General features: G+C 62.8%; 1 protein-coding gene across 1 annotated transcript; it reads left to right on the forward strand.

The window, feature by feature from the left end:
• The first annotated feature begins 809 nt into the window (after nt 1-809).
• HSPG2 (heparan sulfate proteoglycan 2) lies at nt 810-21,099 on the forward strand. The gene is given in 55 exon segments (XM_038160121.1): nt 810-1,197; nt 1,269-1,379; nt 1,459-1,559; nt 1,874-2,054; nt 2,550-2,609; nt 2,783-2,905; nt 2,993-3,133; nt 3,871-4,013; nt 4,098-4,233; nt 4,320-4,465; nt 4,548-4,686; nt 4,763-4,917; nt 5,021-5,159; nt 5,293-5,444; nt 5,843-5,981; nt 6,086-6,243; nt 6,556-6,694; nt 6,778-6,929; nt 7,026-7,164; nt 7,245-7,396; nt 7,482-7,620; nt 7,703-7,854; nt 7,938-8,076; nt 8,159-8,310; nt 8,397-8,535; nt 8,626-8,769; nt 8,844-8,978; nt 9,433-9,614; nt 9,687-9,879; nt 9,966-10,145; nt 11,607-11,867; nt 12,097-12,292; nt 12,372-12,469; nt 12,963-13,229; nt 13,304-13,416; nt 13,490-13,637; nt 13,720-13,836; nt 14,078-14,162; nt 14,247-14,391; nt 14,465-14,564; nt 14,648-14,757; nt 14,848-14,956; nt 15,035-15,133; nt 15,760-15,981; nt 16,252-16,445; nt 16,447-16,485; nt 16,940-17,042; nt 18,298-18,432; nt 18,972-19,025; nt 19,117-19,192; nt 19,316-19,394; nt 19,484-19,554; nt 19,646-19,729; nt 19,798-19,901; nt 20,653-21,099. Coding segments are annotated over 55 exon segments (7,722 nt in total). The 3' UTR covers nt 20,817-21,099.
• Nucleotides 21,100-21,256: the final 157 nt, after the last annotated feature.

Here is a 21,256-nt window from a genome sequence, read left to right on the forward strand (position 1 = left end):
AACCCCATCCCAATATACCCCTCCAAAAACCCACTCCATGGGCTCACCCCCAAACCCCATCCCAATATATCCCTTGCTAGAACCAGCCCCAATATACCCCTCCAAAAACCCACTCCATGGGCTTACCCCCAAACCCCATCCCAATATACCCCTTGCTAGAACCAACCCCAATATACCCCTCCAAAAACCCACCCCATGGGCTCACCCCCATATACCCACTCTGCTGTACCTGCCCTGATGGGTTCACCCCCATATACCCACCCCAAAACCCCACCCTGACTGAGTCACCCTTGTACACCTGTCCCCAAAGCCCACCTCCATTGCCTCACCTTCACATACCCTGATGGGCTCACTCCCGTTTAGCCACCCACACGTTCCCACCCCAACATACTCCTGCTGTACCCACCCAATGTGCTCACCCCTGTGAATACACGCATCCTAAAGAGCATCTGTGTACTCACCCCAACATATGCACCCCAATATGCTCACCCCAATTTATGCACCCCGGTACACTCACCCTGATAGCCTTCCCCTTACAGACCCACCCCAAAGCGCTCCCCAATATACCCACCCTAATACACCCACCCCGATATAGCCACCCCAATGTTCTCCTGCTTCACCCTCCCGATGTACTCACCCTTATGAGCTCACCCCAGATTTTGCTCAGGGCTCAGCCTGACATAAGCACCCCAATACCCAGTGGACCTACCCTGCTGGCCTCACCCCAGTGGAGATACCCCGAAGTGCCCACCCTTCTACCCGCCTTGACACAGTCACCACCCTGCTACACTCATCCTTATGTGCTCACCATGATGTGCTCACCCCAATATACCCACCCTGCGTACCCCAAAATGCTCATCCCCATACACACCCCAAAGCACCCACCCCAGCCCACGCACCCCGAAACACTTCCTCCCATTTGCACCCCACTAGGCTCCCACAAACCCGGTGCCCCCCTTGTTCCCCGCAGCTGCGCCCCAGGTTACACGGGTGACCCCACGGTGCGGGGGCAGGGCTGTGTCCCCGCGGGGCCCCCCCCGGCGCTGGCCGTGCGCGTGCACCCCCAGCGCACCGCAGTGCCGCAGGGCAGCGCCGTCACCCTGCGCTGCCACGCCGCCGGGGACCCCCCGCTCTACTACCACTGGGTGCGAGAGGACGGGCGGCCCCTCCCCGAGGGCGCCCAGAGCCGCCGGCAAGGTACTGGGTGGCTCCGGGGGGGACAATGGGGCGTCCCCAAAGTGTGGAGTGTCACCTGCCTGTCCCCCCAGGAGAGGAGCTGCACTTCCCCAGCATCCAGCCCTCTGAAGCCGGCGTCTACGTCTGCTCCTGCCGCAACCTGCGGCACAGCAACGCCAGCCGCGCTGAGGTCATCGTCACCGGTAGGTCATTGTCACCGAGAGGGGGGGACATGCACAGAGGGGAGGCAGGAGCGGGACTCACCTCTCTGTGTGGGCGCAGAGACCCCCGACAAGCCCATCACCGTCACCGTGGAGGAGAAGCGGGTGCAGCGGGTGCAGCCCGGCGCCGATGTCACCTTCGTCTGCACCGCCAAGAGCAAGGTGAGGGGAAGCGGGCACAGCATGGCAGGGGTGCTGCAGGGCACCCCTGGGTGTGCGCAGGGACATTCAGGGTGTGGAGGTGCCCCTGGGTGACCACCTGGTCCTACAGAGCAAAGGGACACCCAAGGATGTCCTCATGGGGACATCCAGAGCACAGGAACCGCTGTGGACCCCCCCAAGCCCCCTTGGGTCCTTTCGTAGCTCTGTGGGACATCCCTGGGTGCCACCTCTCCCCCGTGGGTGCACAGCTGGGCATGTGCCCCGCCATGTGCCCATCCCAGCAGCCTCAGGCCTCCCCACCTCTGTCCCTCCAGTCTCCCGCCTACACCCTGGTGTGGACACGGCAGAACCACGGGACGCTGCCGGCAGGCGCCGTGGACTTCAACGGGATCCTGACGCTGCGCGGCGTGCGGCCCCAGGACGCTGGAGTCTACGTCTGCACCGGCTCCAACATGCTGGACATGGACCAGGGCACTGCCACGCTCTACGTCCAGAGTGAGCCCCCACACTGTGGCTCGCCCCGCGGTGATGGGGTGATGGGCAGCACAGGGTGATGGCATATTGACTGCCCAGACAGCAGGGTGATGGGCACACAGTGCCAAGGCAAGGCACTGGCCCCCAGGTGCTGGGTTTGATGGGCACGCTGTTTGGAGGTTGATGCCCAGATGCCAGGGTCATGGACACATTCAATGCCTGGATACCAGGCTGATGGGTTTGCTTGGTGCCCAGTCCTTCAGGTGATGGCACACTCACCACCTGGCTCTGTGGTGACGGTACCCGGATGCTGGAGTGATGGGGACATTGAATGCCCGGATACTGGAGTGGTGGGCACACTTGGTGCCCAAACACTGGGGCAGTGGGGCAGGTTTGGTGCCTGTATGCCAAGGTGATGGGTAGGTTTGGTGCCCGCACACCAGGGTGGTGGGCACGTTTGGTGCCTGCATTCCAGGGTGTTGTGCACACTCCCCTGAGACCCACTCCCTCCTGCAGCTGCCTCAAAGACTCAGATGTTCTATGGACCCGTTGAGTTCATGGAAGGGCACAGACCGGGTAAGTCACCAGGGGAGGGTTCCTGGGGGTCCGCATGCTCCCCCCACCCGCTGCATGCCAGGGCTCCACGTGCACCCTGCTGCTGGCTGTGCCACACAACCCTGCTTCCCACTGCCTGGGGACACCACCGGGGGGGCCTGGCGAGCCCTAAGCCCCCCCGGGTCTCACCGCAGCTGGCACCGCAAGCGCCCCCACCGCCACCGTGGAGCCGGCGCAGCTGAGCGTGGCACCGGGGCAGCCGGCCGAGTTCCGCTGCGTGGGCACCGGCAGCCCCCAGCCCACCCTTGAGTGGCTCGGTAGGTGCCCGCTGGGGACGGGGGGGACACCGGAACGGGGTGGGGGGACACAGCGAGCAGGGGTGATGGCAGGCCATGTCCCTGCAGGTGCGCTGCCACCACAGGCTGTGGTTCAGGGCGGGACGCTGCGTTTCGCCGCGGTTGAGCCCGCTGATGCCGGGCATTATGAGTGCCGGGCACGGAGCAGCGCCGGGCAGCACACGGCACGTGCCTTCCTCCATGTGCAAGGTGAGCGGCATCACCATCATCCCTTTCATGCCCATTAGCTTCATCATCAGTCCCCCCATTTTCCCCATCATCCCCATCACCTCTATCATCCCTGTCACCCCCTTGGCCTCATCACCCCCATCCCCAATCACTTCCATCATCCCTGTTTCCCCAGTCATTCCCATCACTGCCATCTTATACTTCACCCCTGTTGTCCCCATTGGCCCTGTCACCTCTCTCGTCATCACCCATCATCTGTGTCACTCTCCATGATTCCCATTGTCCATCTCCATTGTCTCCATGCGTGCATCATCCCTGTCATCCTCATCATCTCCATAACCCTCATCATCCCTGTCATCTCCCATTGCCCATCCCCCTCATCCCCGCCATCCCATCATCTCATCATCCCCTTTGTCCCCATCATCCCATCATGACCACCATTGTCTCTGTCACCTCCCATTCACACCCTTCACTGTCCCCATCATGCCTGTCACTCTCATTGTCCCCACTGTTCTCTTCTTCCCCTTCATCCCCCGTTGTCCCCTCATCTCCATCATCCCATCATCCCTCATCATTCCGTTGTTCCCATCACCCTTATCATCCTCATCATCTCCATCACTCTCACTGTCCCCTCTCGTCCCCATCACCTCCATCATCCCCCGGTGCCCTTCACCCTCATCATCTGCATCACTCATGTCACCCCCATTGTCCCCATCCCGCCACTGCCCCCAGCACCGCCCTGATCCCCCTCCCCGCAGGCGCAGGCACCCCGCAGGTGCAGGTGAGCCCGGAGCGGACGGAGGTGCAGGAGGGCTCCACGGTGCGGCTCTACTGCCGGGTCTCGGGGACCCCCACCGCCACCATCACCTGGGAGAAGCAGGGGGGCACTCTGCCGCCGCAGGTGAGCGGGGTTCTGGCACCCGTGGGTGCTCCAGGGGGTGTGGGCGCACCACAGGTGCCACTGACACCCACTCTCGTGCCACAGTCCCGCACTGAGCATGGTGACATCGCCACGCTTGTCATCCCTTCTGTGACGGCGGCTGATGGTGGCATCTACCTCTGCGTGGGCACCAGCGCCGCCGGCACGGCCCATGCCGCTATCGAGGTGGCCGTGGTGCCAGGTGAGGAGGGTGGGGGACACCAACGGGGTTTGGGGATGATTTTGGGGGTTACAGCCCACCCCTGTCGCCTCTTTTGCTCCCCACAGGGGTGGCTCCGCCTGTCCGCATCGAGTCCTCGTCCCCATCTGTCACCGAGGGACAGACCCTGGACCTGGACTGTGTGGTGGCAGGACCCAGCTCTGCCACCGTGACGTGGTACAAGCGTGGGGGCTCCCTGCCCGCTGGCCACCAGGTAGGGCACAGCAGGGTGGGCAGCACCCCAAACACTGCCCTGTCCCCTGCTGTGTGACAGCAAAGCATGTCCCCATCTGCAGGTTTCAGGGTCCCGGCTCCGTGTCCCCCACATCACAGCAGCTGATTCGGGGGAGTACGTGTGCCGGGCAAGCTTGGGGACCACTGCCCGGGAGGCATCTGTCATTGTCACCGTCGTGGCTGCATCAGGCTCATCCTATGGTGAGACTGGGCTCAGCAGCATTAGAGGGAGCAGCTGGTTCCCAACAGACGGTCACAGCTCTGTCCTCCCCTGCAGGAGCACCAGCTTCAGGTGTCCCTGTCCGGATCGAGGCATCCTCGTCCACCGTGGCCGAGGGACAGACTCTGGACCTCAATTGCATTGTGGCTGGGCAGGGACAGGCCACTGTCACCTGGTACAAGCGTGGGGGGTCCCTCCCAGCCAAGCACCAGGTAGGGGACACAGAGGGTGATGATGCGAAGGGTGGCTGGGGTTGATGCACAGCCCTGTGCAAGCCCAGGTGGCTCTGGTGACCCCTGTGTCCCCTCCCCACAGGTATCTGGCTCCCGGCTGCGGCTGCTGCAGGTGACAGCGGCTGACTCGGGCGAGTACGTGTGCCAGGTGACCAGTGGGGCCACCACCAAGGAGAGTGCGGTCATGGTGACCATCCAGCCCAGCAGTGCCAGTGCCTACTGTGAGTGGGGACATGGGGTGGCAGTGCCAGTGGGAGGTCTTCATGTGTCACAGCACTCAGCCGTGGCTCAGGTGCCCATACTGGCCAGGTCCTGCTGTGGTCACTGGTGTCACCCTCTTCTCTCCGTCCCCAGCCCCGGGCAACACGACTCCACTGCGCATCGACTCCCCGTCCTCTGCTGTGGTTGAGGGACAGACCCTGGACCTCAACTGTGTCATCGCCAGCCCTGCGCAGGCCACTGTCACCTGGTACAAGCGTGGGGGAACCCTCCCAGCCAAGCACCAGGTAGGGGACACGGAGAGAGGATGTCACCAAAGGGAGTGGATGCGGTAGACCAACAGCTCTGGGCAAGCCTAGGTGGCCCATCCAAATCCTGTTGGCCCATGCAAGGCCAGCTGGCCCTGGGCAAGCCTAGTGACCTGTGCCAATGCAGATGGCCCCATGGAAGCCCAGGTGGCCCCTATAAGGCCAAGTGACCCCATACAAGACCAGGAAACCCCATGCAAGTCCCGGTGGTCCATGAAAAGTTAGGTGACCTATGGAAGCCCATGTAGCTCATGCAAGTCCAAGTAGCCCGTAAAAGGTTAGGTGTCCCCATTCAAGCCCTGGTGGTCCCTTTCAAGCCCACATGGCCCCATGGAAGCCCAAGTGTCCCCAGTAACCCCCGTGTCCCCTCCACACAGGTATCTGGCTCCCGGCTGCGGCTGCTGCAGGTGACAGCAGCTGACTCGGGCGAGTACGTGTGCCAGGTGACCAGTGGGGCCACCACCAAGGAAACCTCCATCATGGTGACCATCCAGCCCAGCAGTGCCAGTGCCTACTGTGAGTGGGGACAGGGAATACGGGAGGTTACCAATGGGGGTGTGACACTGCTTCCAGTGTCCCTGGGTGGTGGTCACAGTCTCTAACTCACCTCCTGCCTCCAGCCCCAGGCAGCACAACCCCACTGCGCATTGAGTCCTCGTCCCTGTCATCCCCCGTGACCGAGGGACAGACCCTGGACCTCAACTGTGTCATCGCCAGCCCTGCGCAGGCCACTGTCACCTGGTACAAGCGCGGGGGAGCCCTCCCAGCCAAGCACCAGGTAGGGGACTCAGAAGAAGGATGTCACCAAGTGGGGAAGATAGGGATGACATAGAGCTCTGGGAAAGACCAAGTGGCCTGTCCAAGTCCTGATGACCCCATGCAAGGTTGGCTGGTCCTGGGGAGGCCCAGATGGCTGCATGACTATGGAAGCCTGAGTGACCCCATGGGAGACCAAGTGACCCCAAGGAAGCCCAAATGACCCCATATAAGCCCAGGTGGCCCATGCAAGCCCAAAGTGACCCTGTGCAATCCCAGATGACCCCTTGCCAGAGCTGATGGCCCCTGTGACCCCTGTGTCCCCTCCCCACAGGTATCTGGCTCCCGGCTGCGGCTGCTGCAGGTGACAGCGGCTGACTCGGGCGAGTACGTGTGCCAGGTGACCAGTGGGGCCACCACCAAGGAGATCTCCATCATGGTGACCATCCAGCCCAGCAGTGCCAGTGCCTACCGTGAGTGGAGACAGGAGGAGGTGACTGAGGACTGGGGGACAGTGCCACAGTCCTTGGGATGACCCTCCTGTCTCTGTCTCCAGCCGTTGGCGTCACCCCTCCGGTGCGCATCGAGTCCTCGTCCTCCTCCGTGGCCGAGGGACAGACTCTGGACCTCAATTGCATCGTGGCCGGGCAGGGACAGGCCACTGTCACCTGGTACAAGCGCGGGGGAACTCTCCCAGCCAAGCACCAGGTAGGGGAACACTGAGGAGCATTTTGGGGTGCAAAAGGGATTTTTGGTGTTGTTGATGGGTTTGTGTGCCCATTCTCATGTGTGTCACCCTTCCAGGTGTCAGGCACCCGCCTGCGCATCCCCCAGGTGACAGCAGCTGATTCAGGGGAGTACGTGTGCCGGGTGACATCAGGCAGTGTCACACATGAGACATCCCTCATTGTCACCATCCAGACTGGTGCTGGCTCCTCTTACGGTACTGGGATGGGTGAGGGGTGACATAGGGACATGCTGAGGACACATTGGTGACCCTATGGACCCTACTGCCACCCCCAGCTGTTGGTGTCACGCCACCAGTGAGGATTGAGACTTCCTCCGCTGCTGTCACCGAGGGACAGACGCTGGACCTCAACTGCATGGTGGCAGGACAGGGTCATCCCCACGTCACCTGGTACCGGCGTGGGGGGGCTCTGCCTCCAAACAGCCAGGTGGGACATGGGGGAGGTGGCTTTGCCCTGCAGGCCACAACCCTACATCAGGTACTGATGTGTCCCCAACTTATCATGTCCCCAGGTGTCAGGGACCCGCCTGCGCCTTGCCCAAGTGGCAGTGGCCGATTCAGGGGAGTACGTGTGCCGGGTGACCCTGGGGACCATCACCCAGGAGGCATCTGTCATTGTCACCGTGCCCAGCAGTGCCGACAGCTATTACAGTGAGTGTGAGAGAGGGCAGCGCTTGGGGACAGTCAGGTGTCACCTTGGTGATAAACGTTCCCTTTCCCTGTCCTCCCCCAGCCTCTGGCATCTCCCAGCCCCTCCGCATCGAGTCCTTGTCCTCGGCCATCGCCGAGGGACAGACCCTGGACCTCAACTGCGTGGTGGCAGGGTCCGGCCCCACCACCGTGACATGGTACAAGCGTGGTGGCTCCCTGCCTGTTGGCCACCAGGTAGGTGGCAGGGGAGGGTCTCTCTGAATTTGTCCCATCCCCTGCTCTGTGGTGCTGACTTGTCCCCTAACCGTTCCCTCCAGGTGTCGGGCACTCGCCTGCGCATCCCCCAGGTGACAGCAGCCGATTCAGGGGAGTACGTGTGCCGGGTGACATCAGGTGGCATCACGCAGGAGACATCCCTCATCGTCACCATCGATGACGGAGACAACCCACCCCGCTGTGAGTGCCACCCTCCAGGGGACAGGGTCCCACTGGTGTCAGGGACCACTGGGGCCATTCACCCTCAACCCTGCCCCTGCAGCCACCGGCATCACGCCACCCATCCACATTGAGTCCTCGGCATCCTCTGTCACCGAGGGACAGACTCTGGACCTAGACTGCGTGGTGGCCGGCCAGGGACAGGCCACCATCACCTGGTACAAGCGCGGTGGGGCCCTCCCAGCCAAGCACCAGGTAGGTGGGGACACCGGTGGGGTGGGGGATAGTGGTTGCTGTGCATGGCTGGGTTATGCCACCACCTTCTGTTATGATGTCCCCAGATTTCGGGGTCCCGGCTGCGGCTGTCCCAGCTCTCGGTGGCTGATTCGGGAGAGTACGTGTGCCGGGCCGACACGGGCAGCGTCTCCCGCGAGGCCGTTGTCTCTGTCACTGTCACCTCCCGTGACAGCTCCAGCTACCGTGAGTGCGGCCACAGGGTGAGGGAGGATGCTGAGGGGAGATGGGTGATGTGAGTGACCTCGTGGCCTCTTTGTGCCTTTGTCCTCACAGGTTTGCAGAGCCCCATCATCTCCATCGACCCACACAGCATGGCGGTGGCACCAGGTGAAGATGCCACCTTCAAGTGCCGTGTCCACGATGGCGCCCGGCCTGTCAACATCACTTGGCGTATGGGGCCTGGCCAGCACCTCCAAGGTAGGGTGGTCCCCAGGGTGGCCCTGGCAGGGTCCCCAGGGTGGCCCTGGTGTTGATGGCTCCTCCTTGCCCAGACAATGTGAAGATCAGTGCCAACGGCTCGGTCATCTCCATCACTGGTGCCCATGTGGGCAACCAGGGCGCCTACCACTGCGTGGCCTCCAACCGCTTCGGCGTCGCCAGCAGCGTCGTCAACCTCGTGGTGCAAGGTATGAGGTGGCCAGGGTCGTCCCATCCCTGTCTCCATGTGCTCCAGGTGTCCTCAGGGCACATGTGTCCCCATCCCCATGTCCTACATGCGCTCCAGGAGCCCTCAGGGTGGTGTCCCTGTTACCATGCAGGTGTCCTCCATGTCATCCAGATACCACTGGAGTGACGGTGTCCCTATCCCCATCTCCTTTCCATGCTTCAGGTGCTCCTGGAGTGGTGGTGCCCATGTCCCCATGCTGGTGTCCTTCCAGGGGCCCCAGGAGTTATGATGTCCCCATCCCCATGCAGATGTCCTCCTTGGGCTTTGGAAGCTCCTGAGATGTTGTGTCCCCATCCCCACACTCATGCTCCCAATGCTCCCAGGGGGATGGGTGCCCCTATGGCCAGGCACCTTCCAGCTGCCCTTCATGGTGGTGTCCCAATCCCCACCCCAATGCCCTCCTCCTTCTCCAGGCGCCCCCACGGTGTCAGTGATGCCACCAGGCCCCGTGACAGTGAAGGAGGGCAAATCCCTGAGCCTGGAGTGCCTGGGCCGGGGCGAGCCGCGGCCGCTGGTGCGTTGGAGCCGGCTGGGCTCCCGGCAGAAGGTGGAGCACCAGACGCTGCTGCACATGGACAGCCAGGCCATCCTGCAGGTGAGGGGGCACACAGGGGCACCATGGGGCACCCAGGAGTGCCTGGTGCTCATCCCTACTCTGTGCCCCCAGCTCTCACCAGCCAAGCCGGAGCACGCCGGGACCTACGTGTGCACGGCGCACAGTGCCCTGGGCTCGGCGCAGGCACGGGTGGATGTCAGCGTGGAGTCAGCACAGCGGCACCCCGGGGCCCCCGAGGTCACCGCGCCGTCCACCGTCACCGTGGTGGCCGGGGACACCGCCACACTGCACTGCATGGCCAGAGGTATGGGGAGCCTGGAGGACAGTGGTGGAGAAGGGATGTTCTGAGCAGTACCTGGCACCACGGTGATGGGCACGGTGTGGTCGTAGGTGACCCAATGCCCCGGATCGAGTGGTCGAAGCTGCGGGCACCCCTGCCCTGGCAGCACCGCGTGGTGAACGGCAGCCTGGTCATCCCTCGTGCTGCACAGCAGGACTCGGGCCAGTACATCTGCAATGCCAGCAGCCCCGTCGGTTCCACAGAAGTCTTCGTCACCCTCGATGTGGAGAGTAAGAAGGGGACAGCCAGGGGTTGGGGTGCTCCTGGGCTCCTGCTGCCACTTCCGCTGTGGCCATCACCCGTCCTTCCTCTGCATGTGGCCACCTCCGTCACCACCTCCACCCTTACATCCAGCCCTTCCTCGCAGGACCATCCTGCTCCATTGCAGCTCTCATCCTCTCAAGCTCCTCTCAAGCTCCGTGACCAACCCTTCCCATGGGTGTGTCCACCTGCTTGTCCTATCCCTGTGCATGTCCCTCTCCACTTCTGCTCTCTCATCCATCCATCTATCCATTCATCATGGATCCATCCATGGCTCATCCCAGCTCAAACCCATCTCTCTATCTCTGTTCATATCTCTCCTTCCATCTTTTCCTCATGGATCCATCCATCTCATTCATCCCAGCACACACCCATATCTCTATCTCCTTACTCTAACATCCTTTTCTTCCTTGTGGCTTCACCCATCCCTCATCTGTCATAGCTCATGTCCATCTCTCCATCTCCTCTCACACCCTCCATCCATCCCTTCCTGGTGGATTCATCTGTTGCTCACCCACTCCAGCTGACATTCCTCTCTCTATTTCCTCTCACACCCCTCCATGCATCTCATCCTTGTGCATCCACCCATCTCTTGTTCATCCTAGCACATGCTATCTCTCCATCTCCTCTCACACCCTACCATCCATCCCTTCCTAGTGCATCATCCATCTCATCCATCCCGGTGCATGCCCAACTCCCCATCTGCTCTCAAACTCTGCCAGTCACTGATCCATCCACCCACATACCTCCCTCTTCCTTGTGGGTTCATCCATCACTCAACCCTCCCAGCTCACTTCCATCTTCTAACTCTTCTATCCATCTCTTCTTTGTGCATCCATCCATGTGATCCATCCCACCATACACTCGTTTCTCAATATCTCCTCAAATTTATCCATCCACGCCTTCCTGGTACATTCATCCATCATTCAATCCTTACAGCTCACATCCAGTTCTACATTTCCTAACTCCTGCATCCATCTTTTCCTTGTGCATCATCCATCTCATCCATCCCAGCACACACCCAACTTGCCATCTCCTCTCAAACTCTCCACTCATTCATCCATCCATCCATCCATCCATCCATCCATCCATCCATCCATCCATCCATCTATCCATCCATCCATCCACTCATCCATCTATCCACTCATCCATCTCCATCCATCCATCCATCCATCCATCCATCCATCCATCCATCCATCCATCCATCCATCCCTTCCTGGATTTATCCATCACTCCTGGCCATGCCAGCCATCCATGTCTTCATCTCCCCTCACTCCTCTATCCACCCGTTCTTCATGGATCCACCCAACTCTCATCCATCCCAACACACGCCCCTCTCCATCACCCCCTAGACCCCTCACCAACACCCTCCTTGCCCCGCTGACCCATTCCTGGCCCCACCACGGCTGACGGCTCCCCCCATCCCGCAGCACCTCCGTACGCCACCATCCTCCCGGAGGACATGGCGGTGCGGGCAGGTGACGCGGTGCAGGTGCAGTGCCTGGCCCACGGCACGCCCCCGCTGCACTACACCTGGGACAAGGTGAACGGGAGCCTCTCGGCGCGCGTGGCCCACCGCGCCGGCCTCCTCCGCCTCAGCCCCGCGGCCCCCGCCGACACCGGCACCTACCGCTGCCTCGTCACCAACCGTGTCGGCACCGCCGAGGCCTTCGCCCGCGTGGCTGTTCATGGTGAGCCCGTCCCCGGCCCGGGTACTGTTTGTGCTCCACGTTGGGTGCTGGCAGTGCTGCCGGGTGCCCTCGGAGCTCTGCATCCTGCCCAGGGGATCCCGGTGCGGACGGGTACCGCTGGGGCTCCACATTTTCCTGGGTGCTGCCGTTGGGTGCCACTGGGGGTCTGCATCCCACCCTGATTGTCCTGGTGTGGCTGGGTACCACTGGGGCTCTGCATCCATTCCAGGTGATGCTGGTGAAGGTGGGGACATCGCTGGTGGTCCCTTGGTGGTGCGAGTGACACCAGGGAGCCTCGTCAAGGGGGTCGGTGGCACTGCCGAGTTCTCCTGCTCGGTCTCCGGGGACCCCCGTGCCCATGTGGAGTGGCTGAAGGAAGGTGGGGAGCTGCCTGCCACCCACAGCGTGCGGGACGGCGTGCTGAGGTAAGGAACATGGGATGGGCAGGTGGGACCCCCATGCTGGTCCTTCATGGGGTCCCTCACCCTGCCCGTGTCCCCGCAGGATGCCGGAGCTGGCGCCGGGGGCGCAGGGTGTGTACGTGTGCCGGGCCAGTGCCCCGGGCGGGCAGGCAGAGGACAGGGCCACCCTCACTGTCCAGGGTAGGAGCATCACCCCAGCACCAGGGGACACATCCACCCCCTGATCTGCCCCCCACCACCAAGGGCACCCCAGGACCCCCGTGTCCCCCCACTGAGGGGCACCCCAGCACCTTCCATTCCCTACACACACAGGCACCCTGATAGCCCCCAATGCCCAGGGTGACCTGAAATTTCTCCTCAACCCTACAGGCACCCCAATACCCCCACCCTTCCCCATGCCTGCGGACACCCCAACACAATCAGACTCTCTCCACACCCACAGACATCCCAGTGCCCCCTATCTCTTCCCACACCCATGACCACCCTGGTACTCCCCACGTCTCACATGTTCACGAGGACTCCCGACACCTCTGACCTCTCCCCATTCCCACAGCCACCCCAATTGTCTCACATCCCCTCAGGAACCCCATTTCTCCCTATCTCCCACTCCACTGCCAGACTGCGATGCCTCCCTGTGCCAGGGGTTCACCCCAAATCCCCACTGTCCCCCAAGCTCTCCCCAGGGCCCTGATCAACATCCGGACCGCGGTGCAGACGGTGCTGGCAGGGACAACAGTGGAGCTGGAGTGCCTGGGCTTGGGGGAGCCCCGTCCCCACGTCACCTGGAGCAAAGTGGGGGGCCGCATCCGCCCCGGGGTGCTGGTCCGCGCTGGCACCCTCACCATCGAGCAGGTGGAGCGGGCGGACGCCGGGCAGTACCGCTGCACCGCCACCAACGCCGTGGGCACCGTCCAGTCCCATGTCATCCTCCACGTGCAAGGTGAGCACGGGGACGCAGAGGCGGGGACGCACACCGTGTCGCTGCAGGTCGGTGACACCTCCGTGCGTCCCCAGCCGCTCCTCAAATCGCCGGGCAGCCGGAGGTGAAGGAGGTGTCCCTCGGATCGGCAGCTGTTCTGCCGTGCTTGGCATCTGGCTTCCCAGTGCCAGAGATCACCTGGAGCAAGGTAGGGTGGAGGGCGGGGGCGGCAGGGCTTGTGGGGTTTGCCCGTGGGTGCTGACCCCTCCGCTGTGCCGCAGCTGGAGGGGGAGCTGCCGGCGGGCGCCAGGGTGCAGGGGAACGTGCTGACGCTGCCGGCCGTGCGCCCCGAGGACGCCGGCGTCTACACCTGCGTGGCTGCCAACCACCGCGGCCAGCAGACAGCGTACTACGTGCTGAAGGTCCAAGGTGAGGACAGACAGAGGGACGGATAGATGGATGGAGGCGGGGGTGATGTTCCCTGCCCCTCCTTACCCTCCCATCCCTGCAGAGCACGTGGTCCCCTACTTCGGGCAGTCGCCCCGCTCCTTCCTCCCCCTGCCCACCATCAAGGACGCCTACAAGAGGTTTGAGATCCTCATCACCTTCCGACCTGATGCTGCCGATGGTGAGCCTGTGTGCCCCAAGTGTCCTCTGTGTCCCCTTTCATGTCCCCTCCATCATTTCCTCCTCCCTTCCCTGCCTTCATCCTCCACTTGCCCTCCTTTATCTTCCATTCTCCATTCATCTGAGAGCCTCCAGTTTATGGGGGATTTCTCCTCCATTCTGGGAGGATTTTGGGGTCCCCTAGGATGTATCCCCCATCTCAAGATGGGGACTGTCCCATCTGATCCCCTGCCACCCCTCAGGGCTTCTCCTGTACAATGGGCAGCGGAAAAACAGCGGTGCTGACTTCATCTCCTTCGGGTTGGTGGGTGGACGCCCCGAGTTTAGGTGAGACCTATGAGCAGGTGTATGGGAGCGGTGGGAGATGGGTGCCAGCATGCACCCACACCCCTCGTACCTCCAAAAAACCAGGTTTGACGCTGGTTCGGGCATGGCCACCATCCGTCACCCCACAGCGCTGCGGCTGGGCGAGTACCACACGGTGCGGCTGCTCCGCAACCTCACCTGGGGCTCGCTGGGCCTGGACGGGCACCCCGCCGTGAACGGCACCTCCCAGGTATCGCTGCGGGCTGCCGTGTCGGGTGGGGGTCAGGGTGCTGGAGCTGGTGCCCACCCTCGTGTGCCTGCAGGGGAAGTTCCAAGGGCTGGATCTGAACGAGGAGCTGTACCTGGGGGGGTACCCCGACATCGGCGCTGTGGCAAAGACGGGGCTCAGCCGGGGTTTCATGGGTGAGTGAGGGGGTTTGGGGACACCGGGGTGAGGGGACGCTGGGCATCATTTGACAGTTCTGTCCATCTCCACCACCCCACAGGATGTGTGCGCCAGCTCCGCATCCAAGGGGAAGAGGTGGCCTTTGGGGACATGGACCTGCAGGCACATGGTGTCACCAATTGTCCCACCTGCCAGGACCGGCCGTGCCAGGTGAGGATGGAGGGGAGAAGGTGATGCCCACCCACCCCTGTCCAGTGCTGACACCCATGTCACCCCTCACACGTGTCACCCCTCACCCAGAATGGCGGCGTGTGCCAGGACGACGAGAGTGGCACCTACGTCTGCCGATGTCCCCATGGCTTCACTGGCAGCAACTGCGAGTACTCACGGGCTTTGCACTGTCACCCGGGTAGGTGACACCCTCCTCCATGGGGACATCATCCCAGGGTCCCTTCAGGATGGGTGCTCATGGCTTCTCACCCCACAGAGGCATGTGGGCCTGATGCCACCTGCGTCAACAGGCCGGACGGGCAGGGCTACTCCTGCCGCTGCCACCTGGGCAAGACTGGGGAGAGGTGCACCGAGGGTGAGTGACACAGGGACACGGCTGGCACCATCCTGGCACATGGGGACAGGGTGGGGACCACCCAGGGAAATGGGGACATGGGTGGGACCACCCTGGTGGCGTGGGGCTGGGTACCACCTTGGGGACACCGGCAAGAGATAAGGACAGCCAGGAAAATGGGCACCATGGGGATGGAGGCTGGGGTCCCATCCTGGGGATGTAGGTTGAATCTCACCATGGGGTTGGCCATTGGGCCCCACTGTGGGGTTGGAGGTTGAGGATAGAGGCTGGGGGTGGATGATGGGGTTCCATCATGGGATGAAGGCTGGGGAGGGAGGGATGGATGGATGGATGGATGGAGGGAGGGAGGGATGGAGGGAGGGAGGGAGGGAGGGAGGGATGGATGGAGGGAGGAAGGGAGGGAGGGAGGGATGGATGGAGGGAGGAAGGGAGGGAGGGAGGGATGGATGGATGGATGGATGGATGGATGGATGGATGGATGGATGGATGGATGGATGGATGGATGGATGGATGTTGTCCCACCCTGGGGATGAAGGCTGTGGATGGGTGTTGCTCTGAAGATGGAGCTGGAGGCCCCACCCTGAGGATGGTGTGGTCCTACACTGGGCACTGACTGGGATGTGCAGGTGAGGTGGTGAACGTGCCGTCGTTCGATGAGGAGGGAGCCTTCGTCTCGTACCCGCCCCTCACCAACGTGCACCATGAGCTGCGGCTGGAGGTTGAGTTCCTGCCGCTGGCGCCCGACGGGCTGCTGCTCTTCAGTGCTGGCAAAGCCGCCCCTGTCGAGGACTACGTGGCCTTGGCCATGATCGGTGGCCACCTCGAGTTCCGCTACGAGCTGGGCTCAGGTGGGTGGCACAGGGCAGGGGGCACTGTGGACAGGTGGCACCGGGGACCGTGGGAGTGAGGGGGTGACACAGCATTACCAGGGTTCACTGGCATGAAAGAGGTCCCTGAGCCACTGTGGGGTCCCCTGGCACCGTTGGCGTCCCCAAATATCACTGGGGTCCTGGGGAGTCATTCTGGTCCCCAAGCAGCACCCAGGGCACACGTCAGGTCCCTGAGCATCCCTGGTCATCCCCCAGTGCCCCCCATAACACCACCCCCTGTCCCCACAGGCCCGGCAGTGCTGCGGAGCGCAGAGCCAGTGGCCCTGGGCCAGTGGCACTGGGTGACAGCTGAACGGGTTCACAAGGACGGGACACTGGTCGTGGACGATGCCGCCCCGGTGAAACGCTCCTCGCCCGGCAAGAGCCAGGGGCTCAACCTGCGCAGCCCCCTGTACCTGGGGGGCACCGAGCCCCCCCTGCGCCCCCCCCACCAACGCCTCCTTCCACGGCTGCATCGGAGAGGTGAGACTCCCCTCGTGTCCCCTCAAAGGGCAGGTGACCCCCTCAGGTGGAGAGGGGATTCCCCCATACTGGGGACGTGATCCCCTTGGGATCCCCTTGGGTGGGGAGGGAGGTGACCCCCATTGATGTCCCCTTGCTTGGAGGATGGCCCCTCTTGGTGTCCCGTGGGGGAGATGACCTCATTGGCAGTGTCCCCTTGGTTGGGAGGTGACTTCCTTTCACATCCCCTTGTTGGAGTTTCCTCACCGGGTTGGTGACGCCTCTCCTTGGTGTCCCCTTGGTTGGAAGTGCCCCCCGTGGCTGGGGGATGGTGCCATTGGTGTCCCCTTGTTGATGTCCCCTCATTGGAGAGGTGCCCCCCCCGGCGTCCCCTCGGCCCCGTTGGTGTCGCGGTGGGGAAGTGCCCCCGGCGGCAGGGCGGTGACGGGGCGGTGTCCCCGCGGTGTCCCCGCAGGTGTCCATCAGCGGGAAGCGCCTGGAGCTGCGGGAGCGGTTCCTGCGCAGCCGGGGGGTGCGGCCCTGCGGCCACCGCGCCCCGTGTCGCCCGGGAACCCGCGGTGAGAGCGGCGACGGGGCTGGGCTGAGGGGCGTTTGCACGCGTGTGTATGAGTGCGCATGCACACGCGCTGCATGAGTGTGTGTGCGTGTGTGCAGTGTGTGTGCATTACTGCGTGTGCATTGCTGGGTGCGTGTGCTGCATGTGCATTACTGCATGTGTGCATTACTGCGTGTGTGTGTGCGTGTGTGCACTGCGTGTGTGTATGCGTGTGCACTGTGTGTGCATTACTGCGTGTGTGTATGTGTGTGGGCAGTGCGTGTGTGCAGTGCATGTGCATTACTGCGTGTGCATTGCTGTGTGCGTGTGCTGCATGTGCATTACTGCGTGTGTGTGCGTGTGTGCAGTGTGTGCTCATTACTGCATGTGCATTGCTGCGTGTGCATTATTGCGTATGCGTGTGTGCAGTGCATTACTGAGTGTGGGTGCGTGTGTGCATTACTGTGTGTGTGTATGCATGTCTGCAGTGCGTGTGTGCTGCGTGTGCACTGCACCTGTGTATGTGTGTGCACTGCGTGTGTGTGTGCTGTAAGTGCACATGCAGTTCACACCTGCTCCCTGCACACAACTGTGCCATGTGCACACACGCATTTCACACCTGTTCACTGCACACAATTCACACCTGCTCGCTGCACAGCCCTGTGCATTTGCACACGCACACTTCACACCTGTTCACTGCAGACACACACTGTGCTTTTGCACACACACGTGCACTGCACACGTGTGCACTGCACACCTCTGTGCATTTGCACACACAGTTCACACCTGTTCACTGCACACACCTGTGCTCTGTGTGCACACACAGTTCACACCTGTTCACTGCAGACACACACTGTGCATTTGCACACACTCAATTCACACCTGTTCACTGCACACGCCTGTGCTCTGTGTGCACACACACTGTTCACACCTGTTCACTGCACACGCCTGTGCTCTGTGTGCACACACACTGTTCACACCTGTTCACTGCACACACCTGTGCTCTGTGTGCACACTCAGTTCACACCTGTTCACTGCACACACACACTGTGTATTTGCACACACTCAATTCACACCTGTTCACTGCACACGCCTGTGCTCTGTGTGCACACACACTGTTCACACCTGCTCACTGCACACGCCTGTGCTCTGTGTGCACACTCAGTTCACACCTGCTCACTGCACACGCCTGTACCTGGCGTGCCCCGCGGGCCGTGCCCCTGCGTGCCGTGCACACCGACCCGTCACCTGTAGTGACCGTGTCCCACTGTCCCCAGGCCCGCGCTGCGAGGATGAAGAGGAGGAGGAGGCCGAAGGCTGTCACCCCTCCCGGCCCTGCCTGCACGGTGGCTCCTGTGTCCATGGCTCCTGCCGCTGCCCCCCTGGACACAGCGGGGCCCGCTGCCAGCACCGTGAGGGGACAGCACGGGGACATGGGGGAACACCTTGGGGACACGTGGGGACACAGGGAGCATGCAGGGACACTGCCAGCACAGCGAAGGGGAACACATGGAGGGGCATGGGGGGACACCTGGGGACTCTTGAAGATACAGAGGGACAACTCAGACACTTGGGGACATGGAGGTCACTTAGGGACACCTGGGGACGTGAGGGGGACACACATGGGGACACGTGACAACATTTGGAGACACCTGGGAACATGGAGAGGACACCTGGGGATACCTGGAGACCCTTGGGGATTGACTGGGGACACAGAGGGACACCTGGGTACATGGCAGGGACACGCGCTTGGGGAATGCTTGGGAATACCTGGGAATAAGTGAAGCCACCTGGGGACATGGGGGATGCCTGGGGACACTGTTGCACGTAAACATTTGGGGGATACTTGGGGATACCTGGAACAACTGGAGACACACAGGGACATGGTGGGGGCACATTTGGGGACACCAAGGGGATACATGTCCCTCCTTTACCCCCTCTTCTCCCACAGGCTCAGCGCTGGCAGAGCTGGAGCAGGACTGGCAGGAGGGCAGCGGGGGTGGCGGTGGGTCCCTACACCCATTTCCCCTTTTTCCCCCCAAAATGCGGGTGGGGCCCCCTGCTCCCATCCCCCCTGACCTTCCATCTTCCCCCAGATGCCCCTGGGCAGTTCAGCGCTGCATTCCAGGACGGGTCCTACCTGGCCCTTCCCGGGCACCTCTTCCCTCGTGGGTGAGTGACACGGGACACCCCGAGTGGGTGCTGCACCCCTCCCCTCCCGTGGCACCCCCCGTTTTTGGGGTGCTGCGCTCCCCTTTTAGGGTGCTGCCCCCCATCACCCCCTTCCCCTGGCAGCCCCCCCGAGGCTCCCGAGACCATCGAGCTGGAGCTGCGGACGCGCAGCGCCCAGGGGCTGCTGCTGTGGCACGGCGCGGTGAGACAGGGGACAGGGGGCACTGGCTGTGAGACCCCCTCAGGCTGGGGGTCCGGGTGCCCCCCGCTCACCCCCCGCTGCACCCGCAGGAGCCCGGCGAGGGTGGCAAAGCCAAAGATTTCCTTGGCCTCGGGTTGAAGGATGGGCACCTGGTGTTCAGGTGAGGGGGGGCTGTGGTGTGATGTGTGGCACGGGGGTCCCCTGAGGTGCCCCCCGAGGTGCCCTGTGCATGACACCGTGCCCCCCCACAGCTACCAGCTGGGCAGTGGCGAGGCCACCATCACCTCTGAAGACCCCGTCAATGACGGCGAGTGGCACCGGGTGACGGTGACAAGGTGGGCGGGGGTCTGGGTGTGGCGTGGGGTGGGGTGGGGTGGGTGCAGGTGCTGACAGTGCCCCACAGGGAGGGCCGGCGTGGGCAGCTCCAGGTGGACGGAGAGGAGCCGGTGAGTGGGGAATCACCTGGATCCAACGTCATGGCCAACACCGAGGGCAGCATCTACGTGGGTACGGTGGGACTGGGGACACGGGGGGACACGGGGGGCATGGGCTGGGACACAAATGGACACGGGGTGGATGTGGGATAGACGGGGTGAGACATGGGGTGGCACAGGGGATGGACATGGGGTGGGACACAGACACAGGGTGGGGTATGGTATGGACATAGAATGGGACACGGGTGGGACATGGGGTGGACACAGAGTGGGACAGGGGATGGACATGGGGTGGGACATGGGATGGACACAGAGTGGGAGATGGGGTGGACATGGGGTGGGACAGGGGATGGACATGGGGTGGGATATGGGATGGACATGGGGTGGGACACAGACACAGGGTGGGATATGGTATGGACATAGAATGGGACACGGGTGGGACACGGGGTGGACACAGAGTGGGACAGGGGATGGACATGGGGTGGGACATGGGGTGGACATGGTGTGGGACACAGATGGTGTGGGACATGGTGGGATATGGCATGGACGCTGAATGGGACATGGGATGGGCATGGGGTGGGACACAGGATGGACATGGGATGGGCATGGGATGCCACCTGGGGTAAGACACCAGGTGAAACATGAGATGGGACACGGATGGACACGGGAAGCAAGGAGAGGCATGGGATGGACGCAGGATGGGACAGCTGGGTGGTGAGACATGGGGTGGGGACCCCTGACGGGACACAGGACAGACGTGGGCAGGTCCGGACGCGGGGGGGGCCCAGCGGTGCCCCCGCCCAGTGCCCCCTGTGTCCCCGCAGGCGGAGCCCCCGACCCCCGCGCCCTGACCGCCGGCAAGTTCAGCTCGGGCCTCTCGGGCTGCGTGCGGGGCCTGGCGCTGGAGTCCGCCGGGATCCCCCGACACCCCATCGACCTCCGGCACGGCGCCCTGGGGGGCTCCCCTGTGCCCCCCTGCCCCTCTTAACCCCCCCGAAACAGAGTTTGGGGGGAATTTGGCCAAGTTTATTCTTTTCCAAAAATACCACCAGGAGGAAACGGTGCTTCGCTGCCCCGGGGTGACTCTGGGGGGGGGGGCCGGGACCCCCAAAAATGTTTACACCCCCCTTCCACCGGCCCCCCGAAACTGTGCCGGGGCGGCCGGGCCGCCTGGGTGCCCCCCGGGGTGGCGGCGGGTGGGGGCGCGAGGGACAATCGGGGTGCTGGCGGGGACCCCCCCGCGGGGACAGCTATTAAAGGAGAGACAACCAGTGCGGCTGCCGTGTTTGGGGGCTGCGCCGTGTTTGGGGGTACGGCAGCGATGGGATGGGGAGCGTGACGGCTGGGGCGTGGCGTGGGGATGTAGAGGGGCTTTGGCGTTGGGCTGCAGGGGCATGGCGTGAGCGAGATGGTTTGGGGGGGGCTGTG

The sequence above is a fragment of the Motacilla alba genome, chromosome 21 (genome assembly GCF_015832195.1).
Source record: "Motacilla alba alba isolate MOTALB_02 chromosome 21, Motacilla_alba_V1.0_pri, whole genome shotgun sequence".
Classification (NCBI taxonomy): domain Eukaryota; kingdom Metazoa; phylum Chordata; class Aves; order Passeriformes; family Motacillidae; genus Motacilla; species Motacilla alba.